Source organism: Echinops telfairi, unplaced genomic scaffold (assembly GCF_000313985.2).
Source record: "Echinops telfairi isolate 266 unplaced genomic scaffold, ASM31398v2 ScPeMD7_2;HRSCAF=8, whole genome shotgun sequence".
Classification (NCBI taxonomy): domain Eukaryota; kingdom Metazoa; phylum Chordata; class Mammalia; order Afrosoricida; family Tenrecidae; genus Echinops; species Echinops telfairi.
The window spans coordinates 49,404,508-49,420,598 of record NW_022103898.1 but is presented as its reverse complement, the minus strand read 5'-3'; the positions used below and the strand labels follow the sequence as shown (position 1 = coordinate 49,420,598).

At 39.7% G+C, this 16,091-nt stretch overlaps 1 protein-coding gene across 7 annotated transcripts in view; it reads right to left on the bottom strand.

The window, feature by feature from the left end:
* PPFIA2 (PTPRF interacting protein alpha 2) overlaps positions 1-16,091 on the bottom strand; it is a 503,998-nt gene that overhangs the window by 199,096 nt on the left and 288,811 nt on the right. For all 7 annotated transcript variants that reach the window (XM_045289840.1, XM_045289844.1, XM_045289847.1 and 4 more), the window contains one exon: positions 6,213-6,314. In XM_045289840.1, coding sequence (XP_045145775.1) covers positions 6,213-6,314 — 102 coding nt within the window. The remainder of the gene's footprint in view (positions 1-6,212; positions 6,315-16,091) is intronic.

The window sequence follows — 16,091 nt, the reverse complement described above, 5'->3', positions numbered from 1 at the left end:
TTAACCATACATTATAATCTTTCAGTCATAAACACATTTCAAACAATTCTAACTGAAAGCGAAATACTCTCTATGCAGATATTGACTTTATGATTAGGGAAGAATAGATAGTGGCGCGTAAATGAACATTCCTAGCATTTGTTAACATTTCCATTTTCTCTTGGCAGAGGCATAGTTCATTCCAATCTAACTGTGCGAGGGACCCCTTTCTGATCTATCACTCTCGATGACACTCAAAATTATCCCCGCTGGCAAAATACAGTGTTTTTCCCCCGTCTTAATATATTTTAATACTATTCCCAATTATTAACATGATGTACACACAACTCCATTGGTTATTTAAAAATATATAATTGTTCCTCATTAATTAAAAAAAAAAAGCATAGCCTTTTCCTGTCCTTTGACCACACTGAAATGTGTGTTGTGGTTAGCTGCTGTCCAGCGTGCTCTGACCCATGTCAACTCACCCCACAGAACAGGCACTCACAGTGGTTCCAAGACTTGAGGCTATTGTCACATCACTGGGCCACTCGATTTGGTGAAGGCCTTTCTCTCTCTCATTGCCCCTGTAGTTTCCTAATCGTGATGTCCTTCGTCAGGGACAAGCTGTCCCATGTACGTCTTGCCAGCTTTGCCTTTAAGAAGCGCTCTGGCCATACTTTTTCCAAGACAAATGTGTTTGTCCTTTTGGGAGCCAATAGGACATTCACTATTCCTTGCCAGCACAATTCAAAGGCATCAATTCTTCTTCAATGTTTTTATTCAATGCCCAACTCTCACAGGCGTATGAAACAAGTGGAAATGCCATGGCTTAGGTCAGAAGGTGCTCCTTAGTCCTCAAAGGAACATCCTCGTTCTTTGACACTCCAAAGAGGTCTGGTACAGAAGGTTTACCCAATGCAGCACATCATTTGATCTCGTGATTGTTGCTTCCATGACCATTGATTGTGGATCCAAGCAAGACAAAATCCTTGACAAATTCAAATGTTTCACTATTTATCATGATGCTATCTATTGGTCCATTTGTGAGGATTTTGAACTTCTTGACATTGAATTGTAACACAGACTGAAGGCTGCAATCCTTGATTCTCATTAGCTCACTTTCACCAAGCAGTTACGTTACATGGACATTGCGGTTGTTAATAAGCTTTCCTCCAGTCCTGATGCCACATTCTTTCTCATGTAATCCATCTTCTCTGATTATTTACTCAGTATATAGATTAAATAGCTATGGTGAGAAGATTCAACCCTGATGCACACCTTTCCTGATTTTAAACCATACAGTATTCCCTTGTTCTGTTGGCATTGAACAGCCTCTTGATCTTGTACAAGTTCCGCATAAGCACAATGAAGTGTTCTGAAAAGGCTATCCACAGTTTGTTAACATTATCAATAGTAGGGATCACTTATTTTCTAAAATTAACTAGCCTTCTTAAGACTCGGAATCTCTGGGGGATACAAATGATTAATGCACTAATATGCTCATCAAAAGTGGATGTTTGCGTCCATCACATGTACACTGCAGAAGAAACTGCTCAGCACTCTCCTACCAGAACCCTGTCCGTAAAAGCCCCACAGAGCACAATTCGGTTCTGATAGCGATGGGGTCGCCATGAATTAGGATGGTAGATAAATCAGGAGAGTTTTAAGAATTCCAAATTATGTTTAGTGGGTTTCTACATTTTCAGCCTATGGTAATTAAAAAATAAAGGTTTTTAAAGTTTATTTTAAAAATAAAGTTATTTTCAGATATTTCTACATTTGTATCTATAATTCAGGTGCTAGTTTGTTGTACTTTGGTGGCTTAAGTGTTGCTGTGATGCTGAAAGCGATGCCACAAGTATTTCAAATGCCAACAAGGCCACCGATGGAGAATTGACCAGAAGAAAGAGGCCAAGAAGAAGAACGTGCCAGAGGCAGTTCACTTTTGTGGGCCTGTGTTGTTACTGGGAACCATCAGGTCAAACCTGGCTCATCGGGGTCCTACATACAACAACATGCAACACCGCCTGGTCGTGTGATCCTCGCATTGCTACTATGTTTGAGTCCGTTATTTCAGCCATGAATCAAGCTGCCTCTGGAAGGGTCTTCGTTTTTATAATCCTCTACTTCACCAAGTATGATGTCTTTTTTCCTGGGACTGGTATCCAAAGTATATGATCTTTGCTTCTAAGGAGAGTTCTGTCTTGAAAGAAGTACAGCCAGAGAACTCTTCAGAAGAAAGGATGATAAATCTTAAGCTCACGTGCTTTGACATGTTATCAGGAGCAGTAAGTCTCTGGAAAAGGTAGATGCAATGAGATCAAACAATTGTGAGGCTGGCTCAGACCTAGGCAGCATGTCTGTCTGCTATGCATAGGGTTACAATGAGTCTCTGAACCAGTTCAAAGGCATCTACAACAGCAACCGCAATGGCATTGTGGCATAATCATAAATATAACATATGACTTTATTTGGATGCCAGAAAATGAATTACCTGATGCAGCTGGATTTGAGGGAAACTTGAGTGATTATCTTCAGATTGCTATTCATTCACATTTTTGAGCTGGGGTCAGGTGATAGTAATAAATGCAATGAACGTGATAAATGACCCCACCTTTCAGCACTGACATCAGAATAAGAACCTGGGATATTACTTTGTAAAAAATTGAATCAAAACAGCTCTTTGAACAGATTAGGACTGCATTACTGACATTTGAACGAACTCTGTTCTCTCTAATTGCCTTGCTTTCCACTAACCTTTTCCACCACCAAGAGGTGACTTTAAATACGTAGACTGGGGTTCCGCCTAAGATCAAGTTTCCTGGGTGCCATGTAGAATTCATGTGGCTTGGGGGCAGGGAGGGATTTATAGATGCTTCATCAGGAAAGTGGAGATAAAAGAATGGTTGTGCCAGTATACTTGCATACGTGGCAAACAGGACTGGGCTCCGCTGCTCATAGAAAAGCAGGCACTGGGTCAAGCACAGATGCCATGGGAGAAAGGCCAGACAAGCTACTCTCCAACCATCAGAGAAGGGAAACTGTGCCGCGCAGTTCTACCCTGGCATGCAGGGCATCATCGTGAACTGAAACCAACTTTTGGCATCAGATTTTAATGCACAATAATGTTCAAGTGAAGCACACTTTCTCCAAAATCGAAAGTAGATGTTTTAGTGGAAGCTCATGAATGAAGTTTAGTGTTTGTGTGCATATGTGTTTATAACCATTCAACTCCAGTGATAGTTCAATTTTCTACTGTAGAGTAGTTATAAAATTGTTCAGATAGCATTGTGCAAAGGGGCCCTTCCTGGTCTAATGTTCTCGATGATGCTCCAAGTGAGCACAAGTGACTCCATCCCCCACGAGTTATCTTGAGGGACGTTTCTGCATGTTTTTCATCTCAGTTCATAAAGATATGCCAACTACTCAGTATGGAAAGAGGCATAAGTTTATGAGAACACTGTGAACTGGGACACCCAGTTCTACGTTCAATTTGTTCACAATCTTACACCAATAAGTATTTCTCTAAATATGAATTGGAAAGATAGGTAGATGTTTATTTTTAGAATAAAAACCGAGTATGAAGAAAGAGAAACTGTTATACAAATAAGAAGAAATATCATATTTAGTCATCCTAAATAATGTATTCAGGGGGAGAAGAGAGGATGAACTCAGTCCAATTTTCAACTCTGGATTTTCTTGAGATTGGGGGAGAGTGAAAGTGGGCTATATAATTTAAGAATGTGTTACAAAATCAATATTCTGTACAAGGAAAGTTTCATAAATCTGTTTTTCTTTAAATATGCTACAGAAAAAATCATCCACATCATTACATTAAAGAAAGTAGAAAAGGTTTTACAAATAAATTAATGTTTTCAAAATAAATATGGTACTTGAAAGGAGTGGCTTGGCTTTCTGTTGTCTTTGAGGAACTTAGTATTGGTATTTCCCTCACTTTGACTTCTGACTGTGCACTGCGAATGAGCTCGCTTTACTGTTTGCTGTCCAGGGGCACTCACACGCCTGAGCTCTGTGGGCGTCTCTGATGGAAATAGCCCATTTTTTTTCTTGTGAAAACTTCTAGTTCTCTGAAATGACTCAGCAGCGAGAAGAAATGCAAAGCACTTCAAACTGGCTCCCAAGCAATAATGTAAGCTTCAGCAATTTGTCACTTTCTTCGTGGTATAGATCACGGGTGTTGGTAGGTTCCTGTCTAAGGGAATGCGCTCTGGATTGAGCTGCCTTAGCGTTCAAAGTCCTTCTTTCCATGAATGAATGGTGCAACTTCAGACAAGTTATCTACACTTTATGAGCACAGTTACCTCCCCTGTAAAATAGGGATGATCAGAACGTCTAACGAACGGTGCTGTGGAAAGGAGCTATAGGCACAAGGAAACACATCTACTAAAGAAGTCTGGTGCGTGGTATATGTATTCATTGGAAGTATTCTTTTCATCTTTCTTTTCCTATTTCTATATTTTCCAGCTGTGCTGTAATAGGAAAAGGTAGCCTAAGCCATTAAAAGAGTAAATAGTGGAATATGAAGGCACTATAAATGTCAGAGAAGAAATACACTTTAGATTTGCAGGGTTAAACAATGCAAACTAAAGGTCAGAAGTGGGAAGGATACAGCCTGAAAAGAGAAGAATAATAATTCATCTCAAGTGGTCCCCTATAACACGATGGAAACTGGCCTTGCTACGTCCTACTTGAGACAATACCTGTGACCACTGCTAGCCCTTCAAAGATTCAGTGAAAAACAATTCCTTATGTTCAGAGTGTGTAAATTATTTTCCTCATAAAATCAGATCCTGATGCATAAGGATATAAATGGTGTTTGATCTTGTAGCCAGTACACATGCAGGGCTACCTCTCTGAGGCACAAGCACACCGTGTGTGGAGCTGCGTTTTGTACTACTCTCCAAGGCCCTGCATAAACTGACCAGACCCTTTCCATTTTCTCTGTATTGACCTCTTATATCCAAATATGAATTAACATATTTTGCATATATTGCATATTTAAATTGAACTCACATATAGGCAAAACAATGATTTCTTTTAGATAAAAACCTATACTCACCTCTGTCTAATGTGGTAATTTATATATCTTATGAAATTTGGTGGCTTTTTCTCTTAAACAACAGGAGCCCTGGGGGCTCAGTGGATACAAGTTGAGCTATTACCACAAGATCAGCAGTTCAGAACCACCTGCTGCTCTGCAGGAGAGATGAGGCTTTCTACTCTTGTAAAGAATCACAGTCTTGGAAGTCCACGGAGGCAGTTCTATCCCGTCCTAGAGGGTCACTATGAGTCTGCAGCGACTGATGGTGGCGACTTTGTTTTTCTCTTGGACAATACATTATAGCAACTTCAATCAGATTCTGAACTTTAATGGTATATGTAATGTTAATGTAGCAAGCTCTGTGATTGATAGAATACATGGATTCTACCAAAACATCAGAACTGGAAGTTCCCTGTAACCCTTCTGAAATATAGAAGACATGCCTCTTTTGGAGGATGTATTAAAGCAGCGATCTGTTCAATGGCTTCCCATTTCTTCTATTTCTTTCTTCTTTTGCTAAGAAATGTTTTGCAGGGGCTCCATGGAGACAGGAGTTCAGGCTACCTTTTCAACATTCCATAATTGGAATTCTATTCACTTTGCCAACTCCATTCCTTGCCAAACTGCATCCCCCAAAGCATGCCTTTACACACCCAGTATGACAGTTTCAAAGTTTGAAACCCATTATTGACATCAAATCCTTCTTTGCTTTGTCTGAAGAAAGCCCAGAAAAAAGTAGGAATATTTTCTACAGCAACATAGCGATTTAGTATTTGAGACTATATTTTAGGCTTTCTGTCTTGTTTTGAATCATGTAGTATATCCTAATTTACTGTAATCAACTATGAATTGATGTTTGCATAAACACTTGCTACATTAAAAAATACATCTTCTTTTTATGCGTTCGGCTGAACTCCTCCCCCTCTCTGCCATTGAGTCAATTCTGACCCATAGCTCCCACAGATGACAGCTCGCGCCCTCCCTTTGAGATTCTGAAGCTGTGTCTCTTAGCGGAGCACAAGGCCTCATCCAGCTCCCAGGTGTGGTTGGTGAGGTCGAGCTGCCAACCTCGGTTCCCAGCCAAACACATCACCCACTGTGCGGCCAGGGCCTCTCACTCTCAATGAGAGATGCATGTCATTCCAAGCAATGGTCATTTTTCACTTACTCTTGTGTTGTTTCTTTCAGCTTTCAGTTCGGAGATTTCTTCTTCCTTTTCTAGAAGTTGTTCTCTGCAGGCATTTAATTCTTTTGTCAGTGCAGCAAATTCCTGAAAGGTAAATACAAATATTTGAAGACTTCTTCGCTGATGTTAAAATAATATATTTCTTCAGGAAGAGAAAAATTCAAGATAGAACTTTTGAATAAAAAGAAAGAAAAATACCTAGTTGGCTGGTGAATATAAGCATTGTTTTAATTAAAATGCTTTATTTCAGTGTTATGAAAGTGCTTTTCCAATGGTTCAATATATGCATTTATACTATAATATCCCATTTAGATGATTGCATAAAATATTATCAAATATGTGTACCAGCAAGTATCATAATTTATTTAACATTAATATGACCTTTCTCTCTTTCTTTCTCTCTCTTATCTCTCTCTCTCTGCCATCGATTCAATACTGACTCATAACAACCCCTGTGGGTTTCTGAGAGTGTAATTGTTCATGAGAGTACAAACTCCAGTCGTTCTCCCGTGGAGCTGCTGGTGACTTTGAACTGCTGACCTTGTGGATAGCAGCTCAATGAATAACCACTATGCCACCAGGGTTCCAATAACATTGCTGGGATGATTAAAGTTTGGATAATTATATGAATGTCTTCAACAATCCCATACATTTAGTTCTATGTAATAATATTGAGTACAGTAAACCGTAAAAATACAAAACAATACTAACTTCTATTTAGAGAGTAAGAAGCTAATTTTTTCCCACTAACAAGATAAAGAGAATGTACCAATCTCATAAAATAATACATGCATCTAAGATGCTAGAACATTATCTAAGACTATCATTTATGTGTATGTATGTCTTTTTTTCCAATCACATGTAAGTTCTGTGTGAACATAAGATTTAGTTGACTTTTCACTTCCATTTTCTGCGTCTGACACTTAGTGGATTCTCAACTGATATCATTTTCAATAAGTAATAGTGGTCATATTACTTCTAATTGGGGGGTTTAAAGTAATCTTTTCTTCTGGTAGTAAATGAAAATTCGGAGGATATAAAAATGGTTTCCTTCCTCATAGAGAGGTGATATGTAGAGCTATTCTTACCCCTAGGATGAGAATTTGGACACAAAATAGATTTCATTATAAGACAAAGATCTTTAATTATTCTTCTATTCTTTCTTATAAACCAATATTTATTAAAAACAAAGTGGGACGATAGTAGAAAATCCTGTAACGTCACTGAACTCTTTCGAGTGAGCCACAGTTGTAAAGTCAGTGTTTGTGAACCCCTTTAAGTATTGGGGAGAACTTGGCTCTAGGTGGAGAAAGTACTATCCGATGATCAAAAGGAGAAAAATCAGTCATGGAAGGCAGGTTTGGTCACCCTCACCTTCACCCCAGCACGTTTACAGAAGCTTTCATGAGCATGTGAGGACGAATGCTGGGAAATGTTTAGAGTTTATGTTTTTGTTTGCTTTAAACCACTTATTTTGCTGAGTTTCTCTGGGTGGCTTTAGCCCCAGTGGGTATTTCAAAGACCTCAGAGGAGACACTGGGCTCCGAATCAAGATGAAAGAGCTTTGTTACATCTGGGTGCAACTACAAGTAAATATGTTTCTCCCTTGATTGCTGTCTACTTGGCAATACTCTCTGAGCATAGTATTTAAATGGAGAATGGAAATAAACAAAAATAGGGGGAAAATGAAAGTCTGGAAAAAAGTGAATTTTTCTATAAACTGTATGATTTTGGAAGAGAAAAGAAATATAAGAAAGTGTAAGTCTAAATTTCATAATACACAAGGGTAAGTACAAAAGCATTGCTATAAGAATACAGTTAACACATGTACAAGTTTATTCCAATCAAGGGATTATTTTGACATATATCTGCATTCAGTTCTCTCAATAATACACTTGTCTTAGTCTCAGTAGGGTACTTTCAAATAAGGTCCAATCAAAACAGTGGCATCTGAGGTGATCTGCCGTACTAGTTAGATTTAAGACAAAAGGTCAGTACAGAATGGTATGGTGACTGATTGGGAGGCTTTTAAAGGGACAACCTTGATAGATTTTCTCAAAGAACACAGGATGATAATTAGGATTCATTATAAAGAAGCTTCAAGAAAATAAAAATAAGAACATTTGCAAGGCCAGGAAAGTTGCGCCAACATTTTCCCCTCGTCGTGTATTATGCCAAGGTAGGAAGGGCTACCCTATGAGTGTTTCGACACAAAGCCTTATCTTGACCCTTTGGATGGCTTTTGGTTCCTAAGATGCAGATGATATTTAAGAGGAACATGATTGGAGCGCACCGAGGATGCCCCAAATGCCATTGTGACGTGAGGTAAGTTGAGAGCACGTGCTTCGTGGGGGAGGGCTGATCCAAGGCCGTGGAGTCGACTCGTGGTCACAGCAGCCTGATGGCTGAGACCAGAGCTGCCCCGCAGGCGCTCTGAGACTGCAGTTCTTTGCTGTGGTGCACAGCCTCCTCTTTCTCCAGTTTGAACTACCCACCTTGCAGGTAACTGCCCAACACTTAACCCGTGGCACCTCCTGCAGGGTTAGAGCAATGGCAACACTGTTGATTTTAGACAGAGATTGAGGAACATAAACAATAGTTTTACAAGTAAAATGTTATTTTCTTGTTTACTAAAACTTTCTATGCTTTTTGAATGCACACTTTTTAATTTACCCTTATATATGGAATAGCCAACATAGTGTTGCGCAGCTACTCATTTGGCACCCTAAAAACATCCTGGAAGAAAGAAAGACCTGATGAATTGCTTCTGCTAGCTCACAGCCTGGACCCTCCAGAGCACACACACATATTAAGCGTTCATGGGGTTGCTACCAGTCAGAACCAATTAGGCAGCAAGAGCAACAACATGCCGTATTTTGAATAGGAGGAGGCTGAGGCTGAGTCTGAATGAACTGCTCAAACTAGAAAGTGATAGGTAAAAAAATGAACAAACATCTCAGAATCCAATTAACTATACTCTAGTCTCTTCAGCATCAACTCTCTCTCCCCGCACATGCTCATTAAGTTTCTCAACAGCCCATACACACAACATTTATGCGCACCCACCACATAATAGACACTGCACTAGGTGTCAAAGGTATAAAGATATTTTGGACATATTTGCCACATTTGACTTTCGGAATCTTCAGAATTCAGGTTGAGATGCACAGGGTGTTTCCATCAACAATAAGCCCTCAAAACCCAACCACACACACACACAATTATCATGTGCTCTTTGAGATACTGGTTTAACTTACAAATTATTCTTTGCCATTCTAAAGTCTCCATGTTAGGAGGTCTATTTTCTACCTGTACTGACCCCAATCTCTGTCTTTCCATCTCCAGCTTTTCCATTTGTCTCTCCTCCTGCTACTCTATTTAATACATGCTACCTGAAATTCCCTTCCTCATTCTCGCTGCCTAACTAACCCATTTTTAAACCATCAGCTTGAATCTTCAATAATATCTTGATCAAATCTGCCAATGCAATTAACCCTCATATTTATAATTGAATAATGGGTTTCTCTATTCAAAGTAAATATAATGACCCTTGAAAGGGATGCTTTCTTTGTACAAATAAATCATTGTTGTAAGATTAAAGGAATGGCTGCATTTCCTGACGCTTTTTTATTTTAATACAAGAATATTTTTTAATCTAACTATAATTAAAGTTATTTTCCCCTAAAGTAAAGATCATTGGAATTTTCTTTATATTACAATATTTTATTCTTTTTACTTTGGGCACTGTGTTATATTTGACCTATCATTCATTTGACTAGTTATTGAACTGTGTTGGCTTGCATGTTACTGTGATGCTGAAGCTGTGCCACTGGTATGAAATACCAGCAGAGTCATTTGTGTTGGGCAGGTTTCGATAGGGCTTCCAGACTATGACAGATTAGCAAGAAGGAAAAAGGACTCCTTGAGACTGTTATGGATTTTGAAGAATGATGTGGGATAGTGCTAAAAGATAAGCACCACCTAGGATGAAAAGCACTCAAAATACTTCTCCGAATGACAAGAAACAGCTGAAGCATCCACAGTCAGGCTGTGCAATGTATAAAGTATGAATACAGGAAAACTGGAAGTCGTCAAAAGTGAAATGGAACTCATAAAGATTGACACTCTAGGAACTGAATGGACTAGTATTGGTGATTCCGAGTTAGATACTTATTCCTGTGCCAGGGATGACAAATTACAGAGAAATGCCATCGCATTCATCATCACAAGCGCTTTGCGTGATCTATCCTGATGCGTAACGCTATCGGGTGTAGGATAATATCCATAGGCATACATAGAAGATCAGTTACTGTGATCCATATTCAAATGTACATGGACAGAATTAAATCCAAGGGTGAAGAAATGAAGTAATTATACTAACAGCTGCAGTCTGAAATTGATCACACATGTAATTAAGATGAAATCAAAAGTGGTCCTCATCCCTAGGTCACACAGGCTATCTGCTCCTAAGGGTGTCTTTAAGAATCTGTAGATAAGTTGGATTTCGTAGTTAACTCTGGTTCTCCCTTAGCCTTACTTTAGTGTAAGGAAGGGGCTTCGTGGCAGAGTGGACTAAGCACTGGGCTGCTAATCAGAAGGGGGTGATTTGGTCTCCCTGGCAGTTGCACGGAGGAGTGATGGGCACCAGGTTCCTTTGGGGCAGTTCTACTCTGACTCACAGGGCAGCTGTGAGCTGGCATTGACTCGCTGGGCTTCTCTAGTGCTCCAGTCATAGAGGAGGCATGGCGATTGTTCACACATGGGTGGAACCTGAAACTCTGACCCTTAATCACCCTTCCAGTCCGGAAGGGAACTCACCTCTGTGGTTCAGGACAATGGTCAGCAGGGTTAGGAAAGCAAGAGGAACAAGGGAACAGGAAACACAGGAGAACATAGCATAACGAATGTTTCTTTACGAGGATTGCAATCAATGGGGTGACACAAACTGTGTATGAATTGTTGAATGGAAAACTGATCTATTGCAGGAATCTTCACCCAAATCACAATAAAATAAAAACAACAACACAAAATACCTCAGCAACCGATCTGTTTGAATGTGTGACCTTGCAATTAGCAGTCCAATGCTGACTGGGCTCCTTAAGACGCACACAAGTATATGGCCCTGCCAGTGCTGATGCCAACAGGCTCAGACCTACTAGAGGTCAGGGCAGCGCATGCTATCATTGGGTTTCCCTTGCTAACTGGCATCTGAATTAAGGGCAAACATTAGTAATTCAAATGTCTGGCCTAGTTCTAAAGTTGTTCCCCATCGGTTTCAAACAAAGAAAAAGCTTTTCTGGTCCTTTTTTCCCTTTTCAAGTGCTTTTGCCCAAGTAAGAAAACATGGGCAAAGTACAAATTCACCCCGCTTCCCTGGCTGCTACCTTCTTCAGCAGTACCCTGGGCTTCCTCTCTCTTCTTGTGCCCTGTTCCACCTGGAGAGTCACCCAAGCTGATCAGGATACTCATCTTCGAATGGATGTGGAGCATCCTATTTTAAAAGGTTTTCATTTTAAAAGTCATTTTTTTTTGTATTTAATATTAAACATAGAAGGATTGAAATAGACTGTGAACTTCCCTGACTCACTTCAGGCGAATGCTTGATGAGGAGGATTAATTAGGTGAAAAGGACATATTTTCTCATTAAATAAACGTTTGAAAGGCCTTGATTTAATAGGTGAAGCCTCACCTCAGAAAAGTGGGTCAGAAGCAGCTGTATGCTAAGAGGGAAAGTCAACCTTTCCGTTTTAAGTCAATGACACCAGGCAGTCTCCAGAGTAATCTCTGACAATCCAATTGTGATTCAAATATTGCACTCTTGTTATCTTTTAACTAACTCTGCATTATACAACCTCATGTCTCAATTAAAGAACTTAGAATGCTCTTATTTATGCAGTCACCATTCATGCAGTCCCGGTATTTGAGCCTGTACAGCTGAAGAATCATGAGTGCCAACCTGTCTGCGAAAAACTGAAAGAAAATAAAAATGAAAGAGCACATGTTAATTCAGCTTCATCAACACCCCCAAATCACTGACAAACCTCAAGAATCTCTCTCTCTCCCTCTCTCTCTCTCTCTCTCTCTCACACACACACACACACACACACATTTTAAGTTCATTCTTTAAACTAACATTTGTGCAAATAAAAAATAGCTCTCAGGAAAGCACATGGCAAAAAAATCACGCTAACTTGGCCATCTAGCATGTACAAAAGACAGAATTAGCTACTTCAAAAAATGCTAATTCATGTCCTTGAGCTATGCTTCCAATTTACTATATTTTGGTGTTTCCTCTTTTGAAAATTCTATTTGTAATACTCAGTGGAATGCACTGGGCATTACATTTTTTTCTCTGTGTAGAATTGTGCATACATTTGCATGTATAAAATTATGCACCTCCTTTCCTGCACCATTGAATATTTTCATAACAAATTAATAGGCATCTAAGGTATAGAAACAAAGCAACAAAAACACATGAGATATTCCTTAGATGTTATATTTATATGTATCTCAGAATATTAGTCCATGATAGTTTCACAACAGTCATTAGAAATGCACATTTAGTTTGGAAATATTTATATTATAGAAAATAATAACCTATCATTAAATACACACAATCATTGTGCAATATTCTGTTATGTAATCAAATATGGTAATGAATGACCTCTGCTATTATAATTACTTCTAGACTCACATGAGTCCACGGAAAGCTGTCATACAAAATTACTGTATGAAACAGGCATGTCTCATGGTCATCCCTGGGCTAGACAGCCTGAAGCTAGAATCGCCTGCAGAACTAATACAATGTGACAGACACAATGGGCTCAGTTTTCACTGAAATTGTTGAGCAAGGCTTCCCAACTGAAAAGGAAATTGGAATTGAAACTCCATGCAAAACATATTGTGCACCTCTAGATATTTATTTCTGAGTAGTCTATGTATTGTGTTTTTTCATAAAAAGTGAGTAATAGAAAATCATGTTAATGTATCTCAAAGGCCTGGAAGAGGTAGATTTATTCAAACTCAAGCATTCTACCAGAACCAATTTATGGTCATTGGGAACATAGGTACTTGGGGACTTTGCTTTCCTGCCCTTAATCAAGGTAACAGACTCACCCTGGAAGGAGATGTTTGCTGAAAGCTAACAGTGGTGGTGTCAGGTTACCAGGCTCTCCTCACCACTCCTACAGAAAATCCTCTCTCTTGTATCTTATCCCTGATTTTCTTTCTTGATTTCAATTTGTCAACATGTGCTTGGAGCTGTCCTGAGTATCAGGTGCCCTTTAACAATAGCTTATAAGAGACGATTTCATTTCATTGTTGAATCCTAGAGGGCAGACAGTGTCAAAGTAGATCTGCTTGGGACATAACTTGAAGGAAGGCAACATTTTTCAGTACCCCAAATCTGGCTCCTTTGTGGGGCTGCATGACGACTCTCTTTGGCTCAAAGCACCTTTGTGAATTACAAAATACTATAAACTATATCTTACTATTGTGTTTCTATAATGATGTATAGAATGCAAGGTGTGTTTTATTCCTTTCCCATTTTAATTATTAAAAAAAATATTTTCATGGGCCCTTAAAATTATCTTGAGACCTATGCACTAACCCTCTTGCTTTGATTGGTAAGTTGGTCATGTACTCAAGCCACCCAAAGAAAGCATGTTTGACCTGATTACTTAAACAGCAAGGAAGGTCAGGGCTAACCATTTCCGGCTTTCCAATTGCCATGAGGTTGGGCCAGGCATGGTGCTACCCTCCATCCTTCTTTATCTCTTCTGACACAATTAATTATTTCCAGATGAATGCACCTCTATCATAGGTGCAATAATTCATTGCAGTGGCCACACAGAACTCACAGCGATACTCACAATGAAGGAGGTTTATTAGGGAAGTTAACAGGCTACTGCAAGTCAAGATTAGCTAACAGTAAGGAAAAAGGAGCACTTCTCCTCGGTCAGCAGCCAGGCCTGGTCCTCAGCTTCTCGCCATGTGATCCCTTGGGCTCTGCCTTCCAGGAAGGTCACCTGTTAGTCCACTTCACAGTTCCGTAATCTTAAGCCTGTTCTTCTGTTCTGCCTCATGGTTTCCCTTCCTCAGCTTCTGGTCTCTGCCTAGCTCCTTTATCCTGGCTCATAATCTCTGGTCTTGGTGTCTGCCACTTCAGAGATCTCAAACGCACTCTTCTCCCGATGGTCCTCTGGGTTGTCACTATAGCTGAGATTGCTTTTACCCACAGCAGAATGGCTTTGATGGAGGTGTGTGTTTTGTCTTTCAGAAGAGCACATCCCCAAGAAACAAAGGACATGACTTAGTTCACACCTTCTCCTAAGGTCAAGATTTAATCCCCCCTTAATTCTGTCCTTTTGTAGAGCAGAGAACTCCATCCAAAATGAGATTAAAGCCACAGGCAAAGTCCAGAATTATGATACATTACACAAGGAATTATAGCTAGAAGGGTATGTTAATTGACTACATCTCACTGGTACAAAAAGAACATTTGTATATTTTGAAACACAAGAGGGCTGATTTCATATCTCACCCAATAGTGGTGACATTAAAATAAGTGTGACATGTACATGTTTTCTGATAGCAGATATCCAATAAATGCTATTCATGTCATTTTTTGAGGAACACACATTTGTTCCATATATCATACTGTTTATTATGAGGCTTGCCTTTCTATATGAAGATTCCATCAGATGCTGCGTGGCGTACAGCAGCCACACAGCTGTTTTCATTATGGCAACTAAAATTTTACTGGAGAGTCACATGATTGAGACCTACTTACATGAATTCTATTTTTAGTCTCACAGCCCTTTCAGGAAGCCTTGAAAGTCAATCCTAAATTAAAAGTCAAGGACTACAGGGTTACCCTCCAGAGTAACAATATCAAAAGTGGTTCCACGCTATCATCAGCACTCTCGATCACTGGTGTGGAAGGATCGGCCTCAATGCCATAACAGCACAGATACGTAATACATTGTATAGGACAGAATGGCTTTTTTGTAAATGCGATCGCTTTGCTTCTGGTGTACCCGAGATTTCATAAGAATTAAATAATTATGGAGCCCTGGTTGCAGAGTAGTGACGTGTCGGGTTGTTAAAGGTTGGACATTCAGATCCATCAGTCACTCTATAGGAAAAAAACGTGAGAAATCCACACTCATCAGAATTACAGCCTTAAATTGAGGAGCTAATCCAGGGGCCTAAGTGGAGAGCAAATGTTTTGAGAACGATGAGGGCAATGAATGTACAAATGTGCTTTACACCATTGAGGTATATATGGATTGTGATAGGAGTTGTATGAGCCCCTAATAAAATGATTTTAAAAAAAAAGAATTACAGCCTTGAAAACCCTATAGGGTAGTTTCAATCTGTTTTAAATTTTCACTGTAAGTCAGAATCAACTTGTGTTAGTCTGGGTACTTTAGAGAAACAAATCCACAGAAACAAGTATAAGAGAGAGTTTTATAAAAAGAGTAAGTGCACATCAAGAAAACATCCCAGCCCAGTGCTGCCCAAGCCCACCATTAACCCATTAACCCATATGTTCAACACCAATCCACAAAGTCCTCCTCCATCACAAAACATACACAATGATGCCGACTGCAGGGGGAAAGCTGAGTCAGTGAGCATATAAGCATCTCAGCTCTAGCAGGGGTCTCCACAGGCTGCTCAGCACCCAGGGTTGCATCAGGGTAGGTCCATGTGGCTTCTCCTCAGAGATGTCTGGCAGAAAGTGAGCCCTACCAACTAAAGCAGGGGACTGGCTAAGGCAGCTGCACCCTGGCCCGACCATCAGAAAGCAAGAAACCAAAGAACTAGAAATGCTAGGCTCACTGAGCCATTTATCCCTCC